This window comes from Protopterus annectens, chromosome 16.part0 (genome assembly GCF_019279795.1).
Source record: "Protopterus annectens isolate FY-2018-M chromosome 16.part0, PAN1.0, whole genome shotgun sequence".
Taxonomy (NCBI): Eukaryota; Metazoa; Chordata; order Ceratodontiformes; family Protopteridae; genus Protopterus; species Protopterus annectens.
Window position 1 is genome coordinate 121936741 of NC_056750.1, and position 21881 is coordinate 121958621.

The 21881-nt window shown below is 40.4% G+C and overlaps 1 gene segment (V, D, J or C); it reads right to left on the reverse strand.

Annotated features, from left to right (window-relative positions):
- The window catches only part of LOC122790527, a 121541-nt gene extending 99851 nt beyond the window's left edge, over nucleotides 1-21690 (reverse strand). The window contains 2 exon segments of the V gene segment in view: nucleotides 20700-21047; nucleotides 21638-21690. Of these exon segments, the coding sequence occupies nucleotides 20700-21047; nucleotides 21638-21680 (391 nt within the window).
- Between the last annotated feature and the right edge of the window lie 191 nt (nucleotides 21691-21881).

Consider the following 21881-nt stretch of genomic DNA (forward strand, 5'->3'; position numbering starts at 1 on the left):
AATTGTCCAGGTTACACTTGAATTGAGTTAAGGAGGAAGTCTGCTTCACATGGATGTTGATCCTGTTCCAGAGAAGTGGTAGTCTCTGGGAATGTATACCTCTTTGTACAGCATGCCCTATTTATATCACAGGTATGGTTCAAGTCTTTAGATCAGATAATTTTAGTGCTGTTTGTTTTGCATATATGCAGGAGGACTATCAGTGTGGAATCTGACAATGCCTTGTATGCCAGACATAGATTTCCCCTCAACAGCATGTAGGAGACAGAATATAGAGATAGGGCCTTGAGGTGGTATGCATAGGACATGGTACTTACACCCTGTATTCTTTTAGGAAGGAACTTGTGTGAACATTCCAGTTGTTGGATGTGCTTGGTTCGGTATATACAAAAGGGGGCATTGTTCTCAATGATAGGTCTGATGAATGCCGAATAAAAGGAACAGTGACCTCCTTGGACCTAGATGACATACTTTTGTTTTTAAGTTGCACAACATAGAATGATTTCCTCACTACTTGTAGACACATGATGGTGAAAGGCTAGATTACTGTTTGTGTGTGTCTCTAAGTCTGTGACTACTGGGTGAACTCTTAGAGGTGTGTTGTCAATATGACAGTTATCAGGGGTGGATAACTTCTAAAAGGATACATCTATGCATTTCTTGGTTTTTAGTTTTAGTTCATTGCTCTGACACCAGTTATTTGTCTGAGTCGTCCCTTTCTGGAGAACATTTGTGTTGGTGGAGAATTCTATGACTGCTCCAAATTGGTAACTGTTTGCAAATTTATTCACTTTAGTGACTTAATAAAAGCAAATGCCAAAAATGAGTGATCCCAGGACCAATCCCTGAGGGACTCCACTTGTGACTGTTCTCTTTGTAGAGGTTGACTCCCCAATTCTAACATCTTGTGTCCAGCAGTCGATCCACTGGGTCACATAAAGGTTTATACCCAACCTCTTGAGTTTGTCAACAATGCCTGAGTGGGGTATTATGTAAAATGCCTTGGACAAGTCAATGTAGGCAGTGTGGATCATTTTGTACTCATCCACTGCTTTGATGACCTTCTTAATGAAGTCCACCAGGTTAAGTAGGCATGATCTGCCCCTGATGAAACCAAACTGGGTTGGGTCCATTCTGGAGATTTCCCATGTCATTTTTGCTCCATAAATGTTTCCTTGGCTTTGCATACAACACTAGTGAAATTTATAGGTTTCCATTTTCCAGGGTCTGTAGATGGCCCACGTTTGTGCAAAGGGATGACAGTTCCTGTTCCTCATCCATGAGGCACAGAACTTTTTGGAGGCTACAGTTGAATAGCAACTGCAGAGGATCTGATAGGTTATGTTTCATGCTATTTAGAATGCATGCTGGGATATTGTTTGGGCCCATTGAATCAGTGTTCTTGGCCTGAGAGAGAACATTTAGTAAGTTTTTCCTAGTGATAAGCTGTGGTGGTGTAGCGGTTAGCATTGTCGTCTCACAGCAAGAGGCTCTCTGGTTTAGTTCTTGGCTGGAGCACCTTCTGTGTGGAGTCTGCATGTCCTCCCTGTGGTCAAGTCAGTTTTAAATACATGCAGGTAGGTGTGTGTGTGTGTGTGTGTGTGTGTGTGTGTGTGTGTGTGTGTGTGTGTGTGTGTGTGTGTGTGTGTGTGTGTGTGTGTGTCTTTGCCTTCTGTAAAGGTTGGGCATCGGGCTGCCAATTTGAAACCATAAAAATACCACTGCCAGTCAATCTGCAGGCCAGCAATCCACTGTGATGACCCCTAACCAGGAAAAGCCAGAAGATAAAGTAGGAGGAGTTATATATGATAGTATTTCCTGAGAAGAGGTTGATGGGGAGAGAGGAATAAAGTTGGAGCTGAATTTCTCAGCAATTAGGTCTGCTGTATCTTCTGGTCTATCCCTTTCTTAAATTTCTCCAAGTCTTTTGGATTTCTAATACCATGATGGGAATGGACCCCATTCCTACATCAAAGTACGGTTCAAATTCATGAAATTAGTATTGTTTCAGTCTTTGATGTTAGCCAGAAGTGCTCTTCGCAGAACCCGTAATGTGCCCAACGATGACTCCTTCTGCAATTTGTATGAAGTTACATGTACTGGTAATGTATCTAAATACGATTGTAAATTCTTTTTTATAAGACCTGTTGCCCCTTCTACTACTGGGACTGTCTAGGTATCCTTCTTCCACCTTGCCCTCATTCATGCCTGCAAATCCTAGTATTGTATTTATTACTTTGTGTCTCTCTGTATGCAAGATATTGTAGTCACTGGGTGTAGCAATTTCAATGATCAATGCTAATTTTGTCATCTTTTCAAGGACTACTATATCTGTTTTTTTCGCATCTAATTTTTGAACTGTTGGTAAGGCGTGAGCCCATGTGATATTAACTTCACCATTTTCTATGATGCTTCGTGGCTCATGTTTCCCGTGTTCTTCAGGCACTTCGATATCATAATGTTTGCACAATCCCTAATGCAAGAGTCTTGCCACATTATTATGCTTTTCAGTATAAAGTCCTTCTGCCATTCATATATCACAACCAGGTACAAGATGTGTGACTGTTTCCAATTCTGTTTTACAAATCCTACATTTGTCCATTTCTCCCACATGTTCAATGGACTTTGTCTACCAATGTGTACATAGTCTACTATTTTGAGCTGCCAGTATTAACCTTTCATCTTTTGGTTTAAATCCACCTTTCCTTAACCATTCCTGCATTTGATCCTGATCAACATGAGCTTGTTCATAGGTTCATAGGTTCATAGGTTTATACTAGGCTATCTGCCCGAGGGCATTTACAAGCCTAGCCCATCGTTTTGTGGCTTACGCCACCCCTTTAGTATGGGGAACTATACCCATTATTTTGCTGTGCCTCTGTCGAGCAGTGACACTGAGGTAATCCCTGGGGTATATCTGCGATCTCCCATCCATTGGTCAAGATTTCTCTTGAACAAGGCCAGCGAGGTGCTCTGCCTCACATGTACCGGGATTTTGTTCCACAGCATAGGGAGTCTTTGGGTAATGAATCTATCCCTCCAGCACGTCCTATTAATAGCCGTGTCGAGGTTTAAGTCTCCCGCCCTTGTGGCTCTGATGGATCTAGATTTTTGAGGTGAAGCATATTCATCAAATCTGGGTTTGACATGGCCTTGTATGTTAGGCAAAGGTCACCTCTGAGCAATAGGTAAGCGTATGAACAGAGCTGGTGTTCTTTCAGTCGGGCAGCATAGGACAGATTTTGAGACCCTTTATCCTTTTGGTGAGGAACTTTGTGGCCTCTCCAGCTGCTGCAGGTGTCGGGTCAGATACATCCCAAATGGGGCATTGTACTCAATCATTGGTCTGATGAGTGATGAGTAAAGGGAGACTATGACCTCCCTTGATCTAGATGAGAATCCTTCATGATAAGGTGGGCAATGTAGAAAGTCTTCCTAACTACTTTAGCTACATGGGTGTCGAATGACAGACTACTATCAACCTGGGTCCCCAGGTCCCTGATAACTTCTTCTGTGCTCAGTGGATTGCCACCTATTTGGTAGCTAGGGGTAACCTTGTTTTTCCCAAAGGGTATGACTATGCATTTTTTGGCATTTAACTTCAGGCCGTGGCTCTGGCACCAGTTATCCGTTTCTGTGAGACCCTTCTGAAGGATATCTGTGTCAGATGTGTTTTCTACTATGGCGCCCAGTTTGCAGTCATCTGCAAACTTTGTCAGCCATAACCCTCCTGTTCCAAGAGCTTCCTATACTTGCAAGTGTATTTATGCATTTTCCACATTTCTTGCCTTCTCATCTGATCCTTCAACTTATATTCTTTCTTTAGATTATTGACACATTTAGTTGCTTCCTGATTTTTATCTACTTATGGTTTGATTTCCATTCCCAGTTGATGCTAATACGCTTCTGCTAAACTAAGTGTAGTAACACTTAACAAGTGACATTAAATATATTGCTGGATGTTTTTTTTTGTACTACTTTTGGCAATAACAGCTGGTATCCAGAACTGGCTGCCTGGTGGGGGATCAGGAGGTAGAGTGGCTTTCAGCTTTATCTAATTAGAGTGATGTTCTTCAGCACGTGAATTTGAGTGTTAAAACGTCCATGTTCCATAGTGTTACAAATTGAAAGGCTCTGTCCCATATTTGAATGAATCAATAGCCATTGCAAAGGCTGAATTGTATGAGTTCAAAATAATGTGTTGTAAGTGTGTGAAAATAGTTATTTTGTTTACCATGCCTTGAGCTTCCTAGATGAACTGAGTAAATGTTCTGTGCTTTGCTTGTATGTTCCATATTGTTAGAGGTAATGTGGTGTCCCATATTATGGAGCTAAAAGACTGAAAACTATGGGATGCAAACAGTGAAAGAAAGGAAATGTCAGGCAGATGCAGTTAACATTAAAGTGACCATTGCTTTGGCATGGTGGAAGGTGTGAACCAAGCTTAGCGTATCAATGATTTAAGTCGAAGTCCATTGCTGTAACTTGGTGTGTTTTGACTTTTAATAGCAGAAAACAAGATTTATTTGTCAGCAGTGGAAATAATATACATTATCCACAGCACAAATACACTTCGTATTTATGTATTTTTCTTAAATCTCTGTGGTGGTTAACACTGGGGCAAGATTATAGTTTCCATTTTCTTCTCAATTAGCCATTAAAACTATAGAGAATGTGGGTATAATGTTTCAAGTCAAGTAATGTATAAAAGCTAAAGGCACTTACGTGATCACTTTTGCGTGATTATTGATATTGCTTGTTGAGTGGGGACAATATATGTCAAACAGCAACATAGTATGTCAGAAGTAGCTAAATGATTTGCAATTAAATTTCAAAGACAGACAAATGTATAGCCCAGTGATGGAGCACCTATGACACACTTGTCAAAGATGACAAGACGCCATGACATTTTGGGTGACATATCAGCAATCACCAACACCCATACTGCGGTGGTGGTGCTGCGGTAGCATTGTTGCCTCACAGTAAGATGTCCTGTTCGACTCTCAGCTAGAGCGTCTTCTGTGTGGAGACCTGCATGAATGGGCGTACCTTCGTTGAAGGCTGTGCATCAGGGCCGGCAACTCTGCACGTAAAAATCTACTGCCAATCATTAGCGGACCGGAGTTCTGCTGTGGCGACCCCTAACCGGGAAAAAGCTGAAAGACACAACAACATCAGCAATCACCAACACCCGAGTTACAAAAGACACTGCTTTTGTATTCATTGCTCACATGAAGTGAACAGAATTATTTTGGGTTTGGCATGTCAAAAGCTCCTGGCACAAAAGGTTCGCCATCACTGGTATAGCCTTTCATTGTAGGTCCCCTGAGGCTTTAGTTTGTGTGCCTTTGCTGCAAGGCTGACATTTTACATAACATTTGGTTTTCATTGGGGTGCTATGGTGACATTTGGTTCAGTACTCTCAGTACATCAGTGGTCTGAATAATATTTCATTGGTTTTTCATTTCATCAAAAATATACTTTATATTTTCTGAATACAGATATTTTTTAGTCACTGAGTGTGTGACCCCTCCCACCCTCAATTAGCTTCATGGGTAGTAAACTACATTACAAGAAGATACATGCGTGTGTGTGTGTGTGTGTGTGTGTGTGTGTGTGTGTGTGTGTGTGTGTGTGTGTGTGTGTGTGTGTGTGTGTGTGTGTGTGTGTGTGTGTATGTGTGTGTGTGTGTGTGTGTGTGTGTGTGTGTGTGTGTGTGTGTATCTTACAGCTGGAGCAATCAGTAAATGCATTTTGTATCTGAGGGTCTTGATATATTTTTCTGAGAAATTTGATATAATAATTTGTCAGTATATGTATAAGAATCATTTTATTTAGGTGTTCTTTTGAAATCAGGATCAAAATACTCTTTTCTATGAAAAATTAGTAATTTCTGTCATTTTCAATTGCAATATCAAAACAGGTATATTGTATGCACTCTGAGAGGCATGCACATATTTGAGATTCATAGATTGTTACTAGGTTGATAATCAGAGGGGCCTTTCTAGGACTAGCCAAGTTGTTCCAAAAGAATAACGATATCCTGTATTTGAATAGGACATTGAGAGCCAGACATTTATAGGATACCTCTGTCCATAAGGGACTTGGGTGCCAATACCGGTGTAAATTTTCTATTCCCCATTCACTGGTGTGTATTGCACTTAAACTGGGTAATAGATGAACCCAGCTTCATGTGGATGGGAAGCCAGTTCCTCTGGAGTGTCAGTCTGTGCGACACATATCTGTCTTTCTGTCATGTTCTGTTTAAGGCACAGACAAAAGTCAGGTCCATAGACCTTGTATTTCTGGTACTCTTTGACTTACGAATATGTAGGAGGTTCATAAGTGTGTGGTTTGCGGATGCCTTATAAGTCAAGCATAGATCACCCCTCAGCAATCTATAGGAGACTGAGTAGAGGGAAAAGGGAGAGGGCTTTAAGGTGTGGTGCATAAGGGAGGTTTGTTATGCCTTGTATTCTTTTTGTAAGGAACCCCTGCGGTAACTCTAGATGCTGCATAAGTACCTACCAGAAGGAGCATTGTACTCTATGATTGGTCTGATAAGGGTAGAGTACAGTGGTATAATGAACACTTTGACTCTAGATGCCATGCCTTACTTATAAGTTGCCCAACATAAAAGGATTTCTCCACCACTGTGGCCACATGGTGGTCGAAAGTAAGGCTACTGTCTATGTGCGTACCAAGATCCCTGACCATTGATACAACTCTTAGGGGTGTATTATCAACATGATAATTAGCCAGGGTGGTTGACTTCCCAATGGGTACAATTATGCATTTCTTAGCACTGAGTTTAAGACTATGGCTTCGGCATCATTTGTTAGTCAGAGATAGACCTTCTTGAAGAATGCTAGAATCTGCAGTGGAGTCAATGATAACCCCCAGCTTGCAGTCATCTGAAAACGTGGGCAACCATAAATCTTCAGCATTTGCTTCCATTTCAGAGAAATAGATGCAAAAATGGAGCAGACTCAGTACAGAGCCTTGGGGGACTCCACTAGTAACTGGTCTCTTGGTGGAGGTGGCCTCACCTATTTTGACCTCCTGGGTTCTATCAGTGAGTCTATCAGTGAGATTCACTTGTCTACTTTCTTTAAAGGTATTAAGCTGTACAAAATAATATAAAAGTGAGGTTGTCAGGGGGTCTTCTGAAATATCAATGCAAGGATATTTTCGACTGAAGCTAGGGTAGAATTCAGGTTAGAATGCCCTTTGTAAATTGAGTAAGTAATGTCAAGTGTTGCAAAGTAGTTTACATCATTCATAATGGGTAGTACGCAGGCCTGTCAGCACATTTACAAACAATATTGTTCTTTTTCTACACTGTATGACATTATCTGATAAAATATAAAAAAAAAATTAGTTTTGTCTAAACAGTGTGCTATAATTCTCCATGTGATGCTTTCATTGTTTTTGGTCCTCCAGATCTCATGGTACTTGCCTAGCCCCCAGGGTCCCACTTCTATGCTGAGTCTACCAGTCATCCTCCTATCCCTAGAGTTTTCTGGCATTTTATGGATACAGTCATGGATCCTAAGGGTGCCCTGGGAGCTCAGCCATCTGTGCTTCCTTCCTGGGGAGTTTCTTTATTATGACCTACCTGCTTTGTCTTTCCCCATCCCCACACTCATTGACTATATTTGAGGACAACTCTCCTGTATTGACCAAACCTCACCTTAGGAAGCATCATCAATAAGCACCCTCCCTCCCAGGATGGGCATTCTCATCCCTCCCTGCTGCTGTCTCAGTCACCAAAGCCACTAATCGAACACAGGACAGCTGGGCCATGGTTAGTGCTTTATCCCTTTATGCCACTTGAGCAGTGCAGCTGGGCTGTAGTTAAGGATTTCTCTCTCTCTCTGCACCACTTCAGTGGCAATTTTCATTTTTAGGTTGATCTGTTTGGTGATGGTGGATGTTTTTCAGTCAGAAACATTTATTTGAGATTACACTTTTCATGAGTAAAAGCTCATTATATCTTATAAATTTTACTGCAGCTGTTGGGTTACTATGAAGTATTGTGGATACCACTGTTGGGGAAGGGAGTTATCCCTGTATTTTTCCCTATTAGACGTAGCATGAATTTACTCTTTTTGATAACTTCTAACAGTTGCCAAAACTATAAACAGAACAGTTACACAGAAGTAGAAGTTGGGTGGTTACCACACACACACATACTCAGATTGGTGTAACATACTGCAACAGAGACCAATATGCCAGAAAGCAATGAGTATTTATTGAACAGAAGAAAAAATAGTGGTGAAGACTTTCTTTGTATTCATTGAAGCAATAGAACTACACAAAGGACTATTTCTGTTGGTCCACAAAAAAAGTCTCTCAAGCCAGTTTTGTCACAATCGTAAAGGTGCTTTTTATCATCTTTCTTGTTTTTTGACTTCCTAATAGAAGACATCTAAGCTTCCTTGGGGTATTCCACAAGATATTTTTTTATAGCACAATCCTACAAACCACTATTCCATGCCCAAACTCCCACATCATTAAGATTCCAGCTTCTCTAACAGGCCCAAAGCCCACCTTTAATAAAATAAATGTTCATTAACTAAACCCTTAAATCTAATACAAAAATATATCGGTCTGTTTTAAATAAGCAATATTATTTAGACTATGTACAAAATGCTGTATTTACATCAATATTATTTACATTTATGTCTGTTCAATTTGCAAATTGGAAGCCATTATTAAATCCCCAAATGATGTTGATACTCTACAAAAGGGCCTTACAGAAAGAGATGCTTGGTGCCAGAGCCATGGGTTCAAGCTCAATGCCAAGAAATGTATAGTTATCCCCTTTGGGAAAAAACATGTACCCATGAATTATCACATAGGTGGCAGTACACTAAACTTCTACAGGCCCTAGGGCCTATAGCCTAGTGCCAGCCTATGAACCTATTTGACATATCATATGGCAAAAACTTCCACACTATGTAATATTCACATGCATAGATATATACTATGAATTTTGATTAAACTGGACCCAGATGTAACTGAAAATGCAACTTGTAAGCTGAGCAAAATCTGCTGTACCCAAATTTGTGTAGTATATGTTGTATAAATAAATGGTGCCACCAACAGAAAATGTTAATGTACAGATTTCACCACCACTCATACAGAAAGTCGAAACATAGTTCAAACTATATACATTCAAAACGGTGTAGATACTGCAGCTGAGCATTGAATTTCCACAGCTCTTTTTGACAAACATACGAGATCCTTGCATCCATCTGAGCTAACACCTCTTTGGCAAAAGGGACCTCAGTTTAATATATCATCTAAAGGGTGGCAGATTCAGATGATATATGTGTTTGTAGCACTCTTGTGCTATACTGCAGCGCCTTTAATGGGAAATTAACCCAAGTAGTGAGCAGACTACCATTACATGGTGGATGTGCCTGCAGAGCACACAGAGGGGTTATAAAGTAAAACTGATGATACCTTTAAGAGATGTCTTCAAAGTATAGGATTTTTCCCAGCAGAGAAGGAAGAATCCAGTGGATGAGGGTACGGGTACAAGGGGCTGACATGACGTTGCTTCACGTAGCATATCTAGACACTCACAACAGTAGACATACAGAACTTTGAGATTTAAGAGATCTCAAAGTATAGCTAACTGTTTCTCTTTGACAGGAATGACTTAATTTGATTGGAGCAGAGTCCCAGGATGCCACCCCAATATGTAATTCACTTTATTGGAGTAACACACAGATCACTTAAAGGTGTCCCTGTGGTAGACACCTTAGAAATGCAGGGGGGCTACACAGTTTGGGCTGAAAACTGTTGTTTGGCATGTGACACTGTAGGGTGCCCTTTTCATCATGCCAGAGCAAGAACAAATGACTTAGAAATGGATATATAATGGTCTAGATAGCTATTGGGCATAGCCTACAAAAATCAGTGCTAGACAAAGCTTACAAGCTGACGAAGCACATGACAATACCTTTGTAGCAGAGAGTGACAATCAAAAGGAAGAAAAGCACAATACAGTATGATCAGGAATAGTATGCATATTAGAACATAGCTGCACTGTTTCCAGTACATTTATTATTTATTTATGCACTTATTGACATTTGATTAAAGAATATAATGTATAATCTCAGTAATGCAGTCAAAAGATAGATGGACCCTTGTGTTTAATATCCCCCTATAACAAAGTGAGAACGTAACCCTCGTACTGAAAAGATAATTTTTGATCTAGACATAATGACAGGTAGCACGGTATTAAGGAATGGTTATATTGCAGCACTGACCATAACTATTTTACAGAACCGATTTCCAATGTGTGCTGCATATCTTTAGTAATGTCAGTAACATAGGGTTATCACATGTCCCACTTTATGCAAGACAGCCACTGCCTGGGCAGTTGTGTCCTGTGAAAAACATCAACAATGTCAAATATAGAATCAGAAATACTTTACTGATCCCACAGGAAATTGCTGAGAATTTTAGGACAAAAATGTTTCCTACATTTCCTTTCGATACATGCATAAATCCATTATCGTGTCATTGAAACACTTAAATATTATATGAAACAGTATAAATAAATCAAATTCTAAAAAAATGAGCTTTTATTTTGGCAGTAAACTGAAGTCCAGTTCTTTGCACTGGTTGTAGATGTGGTTTGTCCTACAAAATCTCACATTTTCATATAAAAATCCCACTTTGAGCACGTGGAGATGTGGCAGCACTACAGTGACTCTGTATATAATTGTGCAAATGCAATATATGAAGTCAGGACACAACACACATACAAGGAAAATTATCTATTTTGTGTTGATTTGCCATGAAGGGCAAAGTATTGGAGAATGAGGTAGTGAAGAGGGTAAGATACTAGTTGTGTCACTGCTCTGATGTTGCCTTCATGTGAGTAACTTGGAATGGCAACAACAGTTTGAAAAGTGTCATTTAAGACTAAGGACTGTCAGACAGGGAATTAGCCACTCATCAGGCAGTAGGGACATAATGAAAACAAAAAAACCCACACCGAATCATTTCAGTTACCTGTCTACAGATAACAGTGGAATCAAGTACCAATGCATACAGTTGTAAGGTAGAAAGAGAAATAAAACTTCTTAAGTGCATATCATACAGTGTAACTAACATGTAGCATGTAGTACATATAGTAGGAAATGCATGAGAACAGCACAAAATAAAATATGAAATTAAAGGAATGCATGAGTGTGTCTGGCAGCCATACCTCTCAACTGTCCAGAGTTTTGCATAATGCCCAGCTTTTCATCTGATATTTTTGGTCTGTTGCTCATAAAATTTGCGATTTTCCTCCAAATCAATGAAGATGAAAGCCACTAAATAATGACATATATCTGAGCTCAGACTTCTTATCCTTCAGAAAATGCAGATAATGCAAATTGTGTTATTCTATCAGTTTTCAGAGTTTATATGAGCAATGTAGACTACAAATAAAAGGAACTGAAGACTGTCTACTCATGTTTAAACCCTGTATCAGACATATGCCTTTTTACAGAGGTATTAGCAGGTAAGAAAACCATCACACTTGGCTAATATTCAGAGATCAATTTGAACATGAAAAAAGAAACACTACTGTTTCTACTACTGTTTGAAACTTGCATCTTTCAGATGCTTTCATCAGAAGCTAGTGCATTTGTGTCATAAAAATCATTGCACTTAGCTAGCATTTAGAAATCAGCACAAAATTAAAATATGAAATAAAATTAACTGAAAGCTCTGTTTACCAATGTTTTAACTAAGCTAGTTTTTCTGAGGATAAAATGGACAGCTGAAACTAATGAATGACTCAGCGAGTGCTGTTGTGAGTACAACTGCAATTTGATGAGGAATCTGTCTAACTTCTCTGAAGTTTCCTGTAAGTACCCTCCCCCAATCCCTGCAGCCAAAGTTGGGACATGCCCAGAAAGCCAGACTGAAAATGTAAACAAAGACCAGAAACAAAACAAAAAATCCCTGGGATTGTCCCTTTAAAGGACCACTACGGGCAAACAATGAAAAAACATATATTTTTTTATCTTGCCATGATTTGCTGCACTTCCTAAAGCTGCCTGCAGCAAAATAAGTACTCATTCCTAATTTTATTTTTTTTTACTCTTGTCTGCCCTCATGGGGGCAGACATGGTGATTCCTTTGGAAAGCTAAATCTGTCTCAATGCACAGAGTGTGAAAACAAATAGCCCTACCATTTGTTGTCAGACTACACTTCCATTCAATTAGAATGGACCACCTGAAAAAAAATGCCACGTTTGAGAGTCTGCAGCTCATGTGTCATTGACTGGTATGTGTTGAGTTTTACAAATGTTGTTCCTATTGCTGTACTACACATTCTCTGAAAGTAACTTGCAAAAGTGTCAACAAATTGCTGAGATAAAAAAGTATTTTCACAAGGAGCAGTTTTGCAAGTTTCAGTTCCTGGCCAAGTTACTCCTCCCATCTCCCCTCCTTCAGTGGGCTTCAGTCTCACATTTCAGGCTTGGGTAGATTCAACTATTTTGTCAGCTTTGCATGACAATAGACATAAAAAAATCACAGTCTGGTGTGCCATTAAAACTGTTCCCTTATATGTGTCTTCACTTCTGAATAGCATTTCCCCAGGAATAAAAAAAAAAAAAAAAAAAAGCACACACATCAGTCCAGAGTTTGGGCCAATCTATCCATTTCTTATTGTGCACAGTAAAACATTCAGTTTATAATGTATTCTGGCTGCTGACATGGTTATCTTTACATAGTTCTCTTATAGCATAACCTGAACTTATGGTATTCAATACCAAGCTTTACAAGAAAAATAACACAGAAGGAAGGAAAATGTTTCCGTGATGCTGTCATGAAAATCCCACTCACTTATTCAGATATTATGAGCAAACATATATATATATATATATATATATATATATATATATATATATATATAATATATTAGGCAAAACAATGTACCCAACACACTAGTCATAGGTGACTCTATAGTCAGGCACACTGATGTCCCACTTACCAGGCTAAACAAGGAGAAGGTTACTGTCAGCTGTCTGTCGGGTGCCAGGATCTGCCACATAACGCATGCACTCAGGTCACTCCATAACCAAGTACAAATATGACTCTGTCCTTGTCCATGTTGGTGTGAATGACCTGAGACATGCCTCCCTGAAATACATGAAAAGAGACATGGAAAAGCTCTCCGATCTTGTAGCCCAGAGAGGTATGACCCTAGCCCTGAGTAGCATTCTGAAATCGCCCAGAATGATACCGCAGTACAAGGACAAAATGATTGACTTCAACAATTGGCTAAGCTTCTGGTGTCATTCTAAGGGGATCCAGTATATGTCTGCCTGGGACGACATGGTCGACAGACCATGATGCTTTGCCAGAGATGGCCTGCACCTGTCACCCATGCGATTTCGGATACTGGCTAAGGCTCTTGCCGTCCCTATAGTGCCTTTTTTAGACAAGTTTCAAATGTAACAGGAACAGGCAAGCACAAACTGGGAGTAATGCTACTCAATGCTAGAAGTATAAATCTCAAAATGCACTCACTCAAGGCACTCCTTAAAATGGAGAACATTGATACCTGTGCAGTGACTGAGACCTGGTTCAAGGCTCCAAAGAGCACCCCTGCACTACCAGGCTATAACTCATACCACACTTTTTGACCACGTAACCTGGACCGAAACACCAAAGGCGGAGGTCTGCCCATATTCATTAAGGATATCCACACCACCAGGCTAGTTGCTCAGCATAATGCATCCAAGGTTATCCAAGTGCAACTAACTCTGGGCAAAACTGCAATCCAAATTGTAGCTTGCTACAGATCCCCCATCATGTCCCACTCCTCTTTTCTTGATATACTGGAAAATATTAGGGTTCAAACACCCTAATAGTGAGCGATTTCAACTACCCCACCATTAACTGGGAAAACTACTCATGTACCAACTCCTTCGCTCAACGCTTTCTGGAATTCATAAATTCCAGTGCCCTGGAGCAACTTATCCACACTCCCACCTAGGGCAACAATATCCTAGACCTAGTGATTACCAACATGAATGACCGGTGTTCCACACCCGAAGTCAACTCCTTATTGTTCAGATCTGACCATAAGCTAATCACCCTAGATATCCACATCCTGTCCCCACCCCACATAAAGGAAACCATGGTAAAAAAAATCTCCAAAGCCAACTTCATGCTTCTTAAGACAGAAGTGGCAAACTTCATGACACCCATGCAGACGGCCAATACAGTTACGACTGCTGAATCCTACACAAATGCACTCTATAAGCACTTACATGAGGGCATGGATCGTGCTATCCCAAACAGAACCAAGAAGCTATCCTCCAAAAAAAGGAAGCCAATCTGGTGGTCCCCTGCCATAAACAAACTGTACAACAGAAGGAAGAAACTGTTGCAAAAGAGAGTAAAATCCCATGAGTGGTGGAGCTCCCTGGTCAGCCTCAGTAAGATGCTGAGATACCTTATAAGAGCATCCAAAGCTAGCTATGAAAATAAAATCGCCACTGATTCTAAGGACAACCACAAAGCATTCTATAGCTATGTCAAGAATCTCAATGGCAACACCCAGATCTGCTCTGAGTTACAGCACAACTGCATGAAAATTATAGAACCAACTGATATTGCCAACATTATGGCAGATAGGTTCAGTGCTAACTTTACCACCCACTCACACCCTAAAGAGCCCATATCTATACAGGAAGAATGCAGAGTCCCTGTAATCACAACTACACAGGTAAAAGCTGCTCTCTCTAAAGCCAAAAACACAGCATCCATGGGACTGGACAACATCCCAGGCTACGTTTTACATGAACTTCAGAACGAACTGGCTCCCCACCTAAGCACCATGTTCAATCATAGCCTTACATCAGGCTTTTTGCCCACTGAATAGCGCACAGCAACAGTTATCCCACTCCACAAAAGGGGAGCCACCACTGATTCCGGGAACTATCGTCCTATTAGCCTGATGAGCTTGGTTTGCAAAGCCATGGAACATATAGGTTCATAGGTAGGTACTAGGCTATCAGCCCTGGGGTCTATACAAGCCCAGCCAAAAAGGTACCCTGGCTTTTACCACCAAAGAAAATTATTTTCCTGTGCCACTGTCAAGCAGAGCCACAGAGGTGATCCCCGGGGTGAATTTCCTATTTCCCATCCAATCATCAAGATTTTTCTTGGAGTGCTAATGAAGAGCTTTGCTTGATATAGATAGGTAGTTTATTCCAGAGTATGGAAAGTCTCTGGGACAGGAATCTATCACTCCGGCATGTTCTGTTTCTTGTGGTGACAAGGTTTAGGTCCCTAGAGCGTGTAGCTCGGAGGGATTGGGATTTCTTTAAGTGGAGCATGTCCAAAAGTTCTGGGTTTGACACAGAGTAAAGCTGGAGTTTTTTGAGACGGTCTGTGTAGGGCATCTGTTTGAGGCCGGTAATCCTCTTTGTGAGGTATTTCTGTGGCCTTTCCAGTTGTTGTAGATGTCTTGTGAGGTACATACCAAAAGGGGTGTTGTATTCTATAATGGGTCTAATGAGTGATGAGTAGAGGGGAACAATGACCTCTTTTTTTCTGGATGAGAAACCTTTTGTGATGAGGTGTGCCATGTAGAAGGATTTCCTGACTACTGTGGCGATGTGATTATCAAAGGAGAAAATACTGTCCACCTATGTCCCAAGGTCTCTTATCACACTTTTGGTGTTAAGTATACTTCTGCCTATGTTGTAGTTCATGAGTACAGAGTTTTTACCAAAGGGGATGACAATGCACTTTTTGGCGTTGAGCTTGAGGCCATGGCTTACCACCAGGCATCTGTTTCAGTGAGGCCCTTTTGTAGGATGTCCACATCATTAGGAGTTTTGATTATGGCTCCTAGTTTGCAGTCATCTGTGAACTTCATTAGCCAAAGACCTTCTGTGTTAGCCTGTACTTCAGAGAAGTAGATACCAAACAGAAGAGGACCCAGGACTAAACCTTGTGGTACTCCACTTGTCACTGGTCTGAAGTCGGATTTGGAGTCTGCTACTTTCACAGTGTGGGTTCTGTCAGTGAGCCAGTTGCCAACCCATCTTGTGACATAGAGATCTATACCTAGTTTAGTGAGTTTATCTATAATTCCAGAGTGGGGGGATGGTGTTGAAAGCCTTGGCAAGATCTAGATAGGCTGTGTGAACCACCTTACTCTTGTCTATGGCTTTGGTGCCTGCTTCAAAGAAGTCTATCAGGTTTAGGAGACATGATCTGCCTTTTACAAACCCGAACTGGGTGGAGACCAGAGTTTGGAGATTACCAATGTCTTTGTTTATAAGTTCCATCATGATACGTTCCATGGCCTTGCAGACCAGGCTCATCAGGCTAATGGGACGGTAGTTCCCGGGGTCCATGGTGGCTCCCCCCTTGTGGAGTAGGATAACTGTCGCTGTGCACCATTCAGCAGGCACAAAGCCTGAGGTGAGGCTATGATTGAAAAAAAATAAACAGCCTCTGCAAGGCTCAAACCCAGGACACTGCACACCATAGCCAAAGTGATTTACCACTAAGCCCTGTCATCTATCATCATGGAACTCATAAACAAAGACACTGGTAACCTCCAAACTTTGGACCCCACCCAGTTTGGGTTTGTGAAAGACAGATCATGCCTCCTGAACCTAATTGACTTCTCTGAGGCAGTCAATGAGGCTAAGGTGGTTCACACAGCCTATCTTGACCTTGCCAAGGCTTTTTGCACTATCCCCCATTCTGGTACTATAGCTAAACTCACTAAACTAGGTATAAAACCCTACGTCACAAGATGGGTTGCCAGCCAACTCACTGACAGAACCCACACTGTAAAAGTTGCAGACTCCAAATCTGACATCAAACCAGTCACAACTGGAGTACCACAGGGTTCAGTCCTGGGACCTCTCCTGTTTGGTATCTACTTCTCTGAAGTACAGCTTAACACAGAAGTCCTCTGGCTAATGAAGTTCACAGATGACTGCAAACTAGGAGCCATAGTCAAGTCCCCAAATGATGTGGACATCCTACAGAAGGGCCTCACTGAGACAGATGCCTGGTATTAGAGCCATGGCCTCAAGCTCGATGCCAAAAATGCATTGTCACCCCCTTTGGTAAAAACTCTGTACCAGTGAGCTACTACATAGGTGGTAGTCTACTTAACACAGAATGTGTGATGAGACCTTGGGACCCAAGTGGACAGTAGTCTCTCCTTTGATAATCACATCGACACAGTAGTCAGGAAGTCCTTATACATGGCACACCTCATCACAAAAGGGTTCTCATCCAGGAAAAAAGAGGTCATTGTTCCCCTTTACTTGACACTCATTAGACCCATTATAGAGTACAACGCCCCTTTTGGAATGTACCTCACAAGACATTTGCAGCAGCTGGAAAGGCCGCAGAAGTACCTCACAAAGAGGATTACTGGTCTCAAACAGATGCCCTACATTGACAATCTAATAAAACTCCAGCTTTACCCCATAGCATATTGCTTACTCCAAGGTGATTTCTGCCTAACATATAAAGCTATGCCAAACCCAGAGCTGTTGGACATGCTACACCTAAAGAAATCCCAATCCCTCTGAGCTACATGCTCTAGGGACCTAAACCTTGTCACCACAATAAACAGGACATGCTGGAGAGATAGATTCCTGTCCCAGAGACTTCCCATAACTGGAACAAGCTACCCATCTATGTCAAGCAAAGTTCCTCATTAGCACTTTTCAAGAAAAATCTTTGAGTGGATGGGAGATAGGAAAATATACCCTGGGAATCACTTCTGTGGCTCTGCTCGACAGTGTCTCAGGAAAATAACTTTCTTGGGTGGCATAAGCCAGGAAAACTTGTTAGCTAGGCTTACTTAGGCCGATAGCCTAGCACCTACCTATGAACCTATTATTAGACTAAATACAATATTATGCAGCATTAAAATGTGATGACATAAGGGTGACAGTTCATTATTTACTCAGAGCAAATGTCAGAGTGGAAAAGTTCAAAGTGGATAAAGAGGAGGAGGGGAAGAAAAGAAAAAGAGTGAGAAAAAGTATTTGTTAGAAGTAATAATTAGGGTAGATATGGGAGGCAGGAGAAAAAAATGAGTAAAAGTAACATTACAAGTAAGAGAAACGAAACCAAGGAAAAGAAGAAATAACATGGACAACCAGATTTACTGTGTGTGTGTGTGTGTGTGTGTGTGTGTGTGTGTGTGTGTGTGTGTGTGTGTGTGTGTGTGTGTGTGTGTGTGTGTGTGTGGTGTAAAAGAACTATAAAGCAAATCTGCACTGATACCTGCTTGCTGCCCTGCTGAGGGGGACACTTGTGCAAGTGCAGTGGACTGGCTCCAGTAGGAAGGGATGGCAGCATAACTCTCAACATTATAGAACAAGAAATCTGGACAAGGCCATAAATAATAGGAGACAAAGGCCCAAAAATGGGACAATTTATAAATATTGCTCTTACAAACTTAGAAAGTTGCTAAACAGGTTTTGCAATAGAGTGAATTTTCTTAAGGATATGAAGTCTGAAAATCAAATGCCTGTCAACTTTCTGACTTCAGTGTTCAATGATTTGCCAGTGATTTGACAGAAAAATGCAATTTTATGAAAAACAGACAAAAAATTTGGACTTTCTGCAAAAATCTGTACTGTTGAGAGATATTGATGGGAGTCTTGAACCAACACCCATCAATCATTTTCATTTGTTTGCCAAAGCCATTACAGCAGTGTTTTGCAGAGAGGTGGGAAAAGCCTTAAATTTGATTGGTATGTTGTGTGGGTGTGGGTAGCTGTGTTTGTGGAAGGTGGAGGTGTGCCTTTGTAAGTGTGGTGTGAATGTTATGGATTATGAAATGGAGAGATTAAGAGTAAAATTGTGCTCAGTGAAGTCCCTAGCAATTTCATCACTGTTTGATTCAGATATATACATTCCCCTGTGTTTGTCAGTACTACGAGTGCATTGTTTTGGAGTGTAGTTTCACTGCTACAGCTGCTGCTACTCTTTCAATACAAGTATCTGCTTTGGAAGTTTTCTCCAGGAGTCTGCTGCTAAGAGGATGAGAGACATGCTACAGGTATACAACTAAGACAAACTAGATAAAGCAATAGTAAGAAAAAGTACTATGTCACATCAGAGGCTTGGGAGGTCATTGTTAAGAAACTGAGAACTGTTGTAAAATGTATCATTAAATACATAAGTTCAGGTTATACTGTAAGAGAATAACTATGTAAAGATAACCATGTCAGCAGCCAAAATGCATTATAAGTTGAATATTTTACTGTGCACATTTTAAATGGATAGACTGGCCTAAACTCTGGACTGATGCATTTGCTTTTTTTTTTATTTTTATTCCTGGAAAATGCTATTCAGAAGTGAAGAGGCATAGAGACATACAAGGGAACAGATTTAGTGGCACACCAGGCTGTGATTTTTTTTATGTCTATTGTCATGCAAAGCTGCCTAAATAGTTGAATCTAGTAAAGCTGGAAATGTGAGACTGTAGCCCACTGAAGGAGGCGAGATAGGAGGAGTAACCTGGCCAGGAACTGAAACTTGCAAAACTGCTCCCTGTGAAAAGTCTTTTTTTATCTCAGTAATTTGTTGACATGTTTGCATGTTTCTTTCAGAGAATATGTAGTACATCAGAAGGAACAACATTTGTAAACCTCAGCGTATACCAGTCAATGACACATGAGCTGCAGACTCTCAAACTTGGCAGTTTTGTTCAGGTGTTCCATTCTAAGTGAATGGAAGTCTAGTCTGACAACAAATGGTAGGGCTATTTGTTCTCAGTCTGTGCATTATGGGACAGATTTAGCTTTCCAAAGGAATCACGATGTCTGCCCCCATGAGGGCAGACAAGAGTAAAAACAAAATAAAATTAGGAATGAGTACTTATTTTGCTGCAGGCAGCTTTGGGAGGTGTAGTAAATCATGGCAAGATAAAAAAAATATATGTTTTCTTCATCATTTGCATGTAGTGGTCCTTTAAGTAAAACCATAGTATTACAGGAAAAGGGAGGTCTTTACTACAATAAACTGACAACACCGTGTTCTAGCCTTGGGCAAATTCTAATGCACTCCCTCTCTAGCTTTGTTACATGTAATGAGCTGGGGATCTCGCATCTCACAGAAAGAGCAAAATTCGCTTCTATAGATTTGTGTCCCACCCTTTCTCCATGATTCGGCAAACTCAGATGCATCAAAGCAGTATTAAGATGCAGTACATACATCAAAACTTATAAATAAAAAGTCCTGGAGAAATAAAGGTACTTTTCACCTCAAGTTAATTAATTAACTATTAATTACTGTGCCTTTTTTACATGAATTGTCAGTTGTTAGTCTTTGGCTGTTTCTGCTGCTGTTAATGAAGTTGTTTGCTTTTGTGGTGTACATCATTCTCAACTTGTTTGTTTAAGAATTCTGAACAAAACCAACCATACTGGGGGACACTTACCCAAAATCTGGGATCATTTTTAAACATTGCTGTCATTCATTTAAAATGTTAGCAACAGGTTTTACATCAATCTGGACAATAAAATGTCTTGACAGCTAATAACTGGTATTACTGACTGATTTAATTTTCAGTGATTTACTAGAAAATCAAAGCATCTTACAAGGAACGTGACACAAATATGATATAAAGTTAGGACATTCTGTAAGTAGGGACAGTTTAGAGGCATGACACTTACCTTCCACACGGACCGATGAGCCCTCTCCTTGGACAAAGTCCACAAGGCTGCCACGCACAGGACGTGAAAGAGCACAAAAATATGTACCCTGATCCATGTCCATGATGCTTGTGATGGTGAAAAAGTGGAGATTGCTGATGGAGGAGTGCTGGGAAGACACAAAATGATTAGCTGTGATATGAGAGTCCTTTGGGAGATACTGCACCCCAGTAGCAGTTTGTCTGTACCAATGCATATTCATCAGTTCATTCTTATCACCTTCCACAGTGCAGGATATAGTCACTGTGTCTCCTGGTACCACCGTTACAGCTTGTGGGGACTGTGACAACCAAGTGGCACAGAAGGAATCTAGGAAAGAATTAGAAAGGTTACTACCCAGCCACTGTCGCACCTGGATTTAAAATACAGCATTTCAATACTAAGGGATAATTTATGCCTCCAAACAAATGACATTTCAGCTCAAATTCATAGGATGTAATTCTAATTATTCCAATTAGTTGTTAATTAGAGAACTACTAAATAAATAAACAGTGATTCATAAGATGACCAGCTTATCTTCAGCACTAATCAGTTAGTTTAATGATGATCATGGAGAAAATTACATTACAGTGGAAGTTAGTGGTGCAGGTAGAAATTTGTATTTTGTACTCAGACATCATGCTGCAGCCCCCACTAACTACTTATCTTAAAAAAATAAGCAATACAAAAAGTCTTACCTCCACAATTTCTGGAGGCATTCTTTACTTTCTACTGTTACCACTTATAGCCATAAGATATGTTTCAGAGGTGCATTTTTGTATTGCCCTATATACTAAACATTAGACAGTTCTGAACATTATCTCTAATAGATGCTTAGAAAAATGTACTCATTTGAGTATGCTTAGCTACACTCTTGGTGACAACACTTTTTTTCCATATAGAACATAAGAACTACTCACATGAAAGGACTGTGAGAAATAAAATCACCAGAGAAGCTTCCATTGTACAAACAGTGCTCAGTTTTGAAAACATGTACTACTCGTACCAGCTTTCCTTCAATTTATATAAATGCTGCTGTCTTGTATAACACCCTGCTACGTCAGCAGACAAAATCAGCATGAATCACATTCCATCTTTTGTCTAACAAATGTGGCATTTTGTCTAATGTTACTGTGTTAAAAGTTGGACATTTACCTGTGCTGC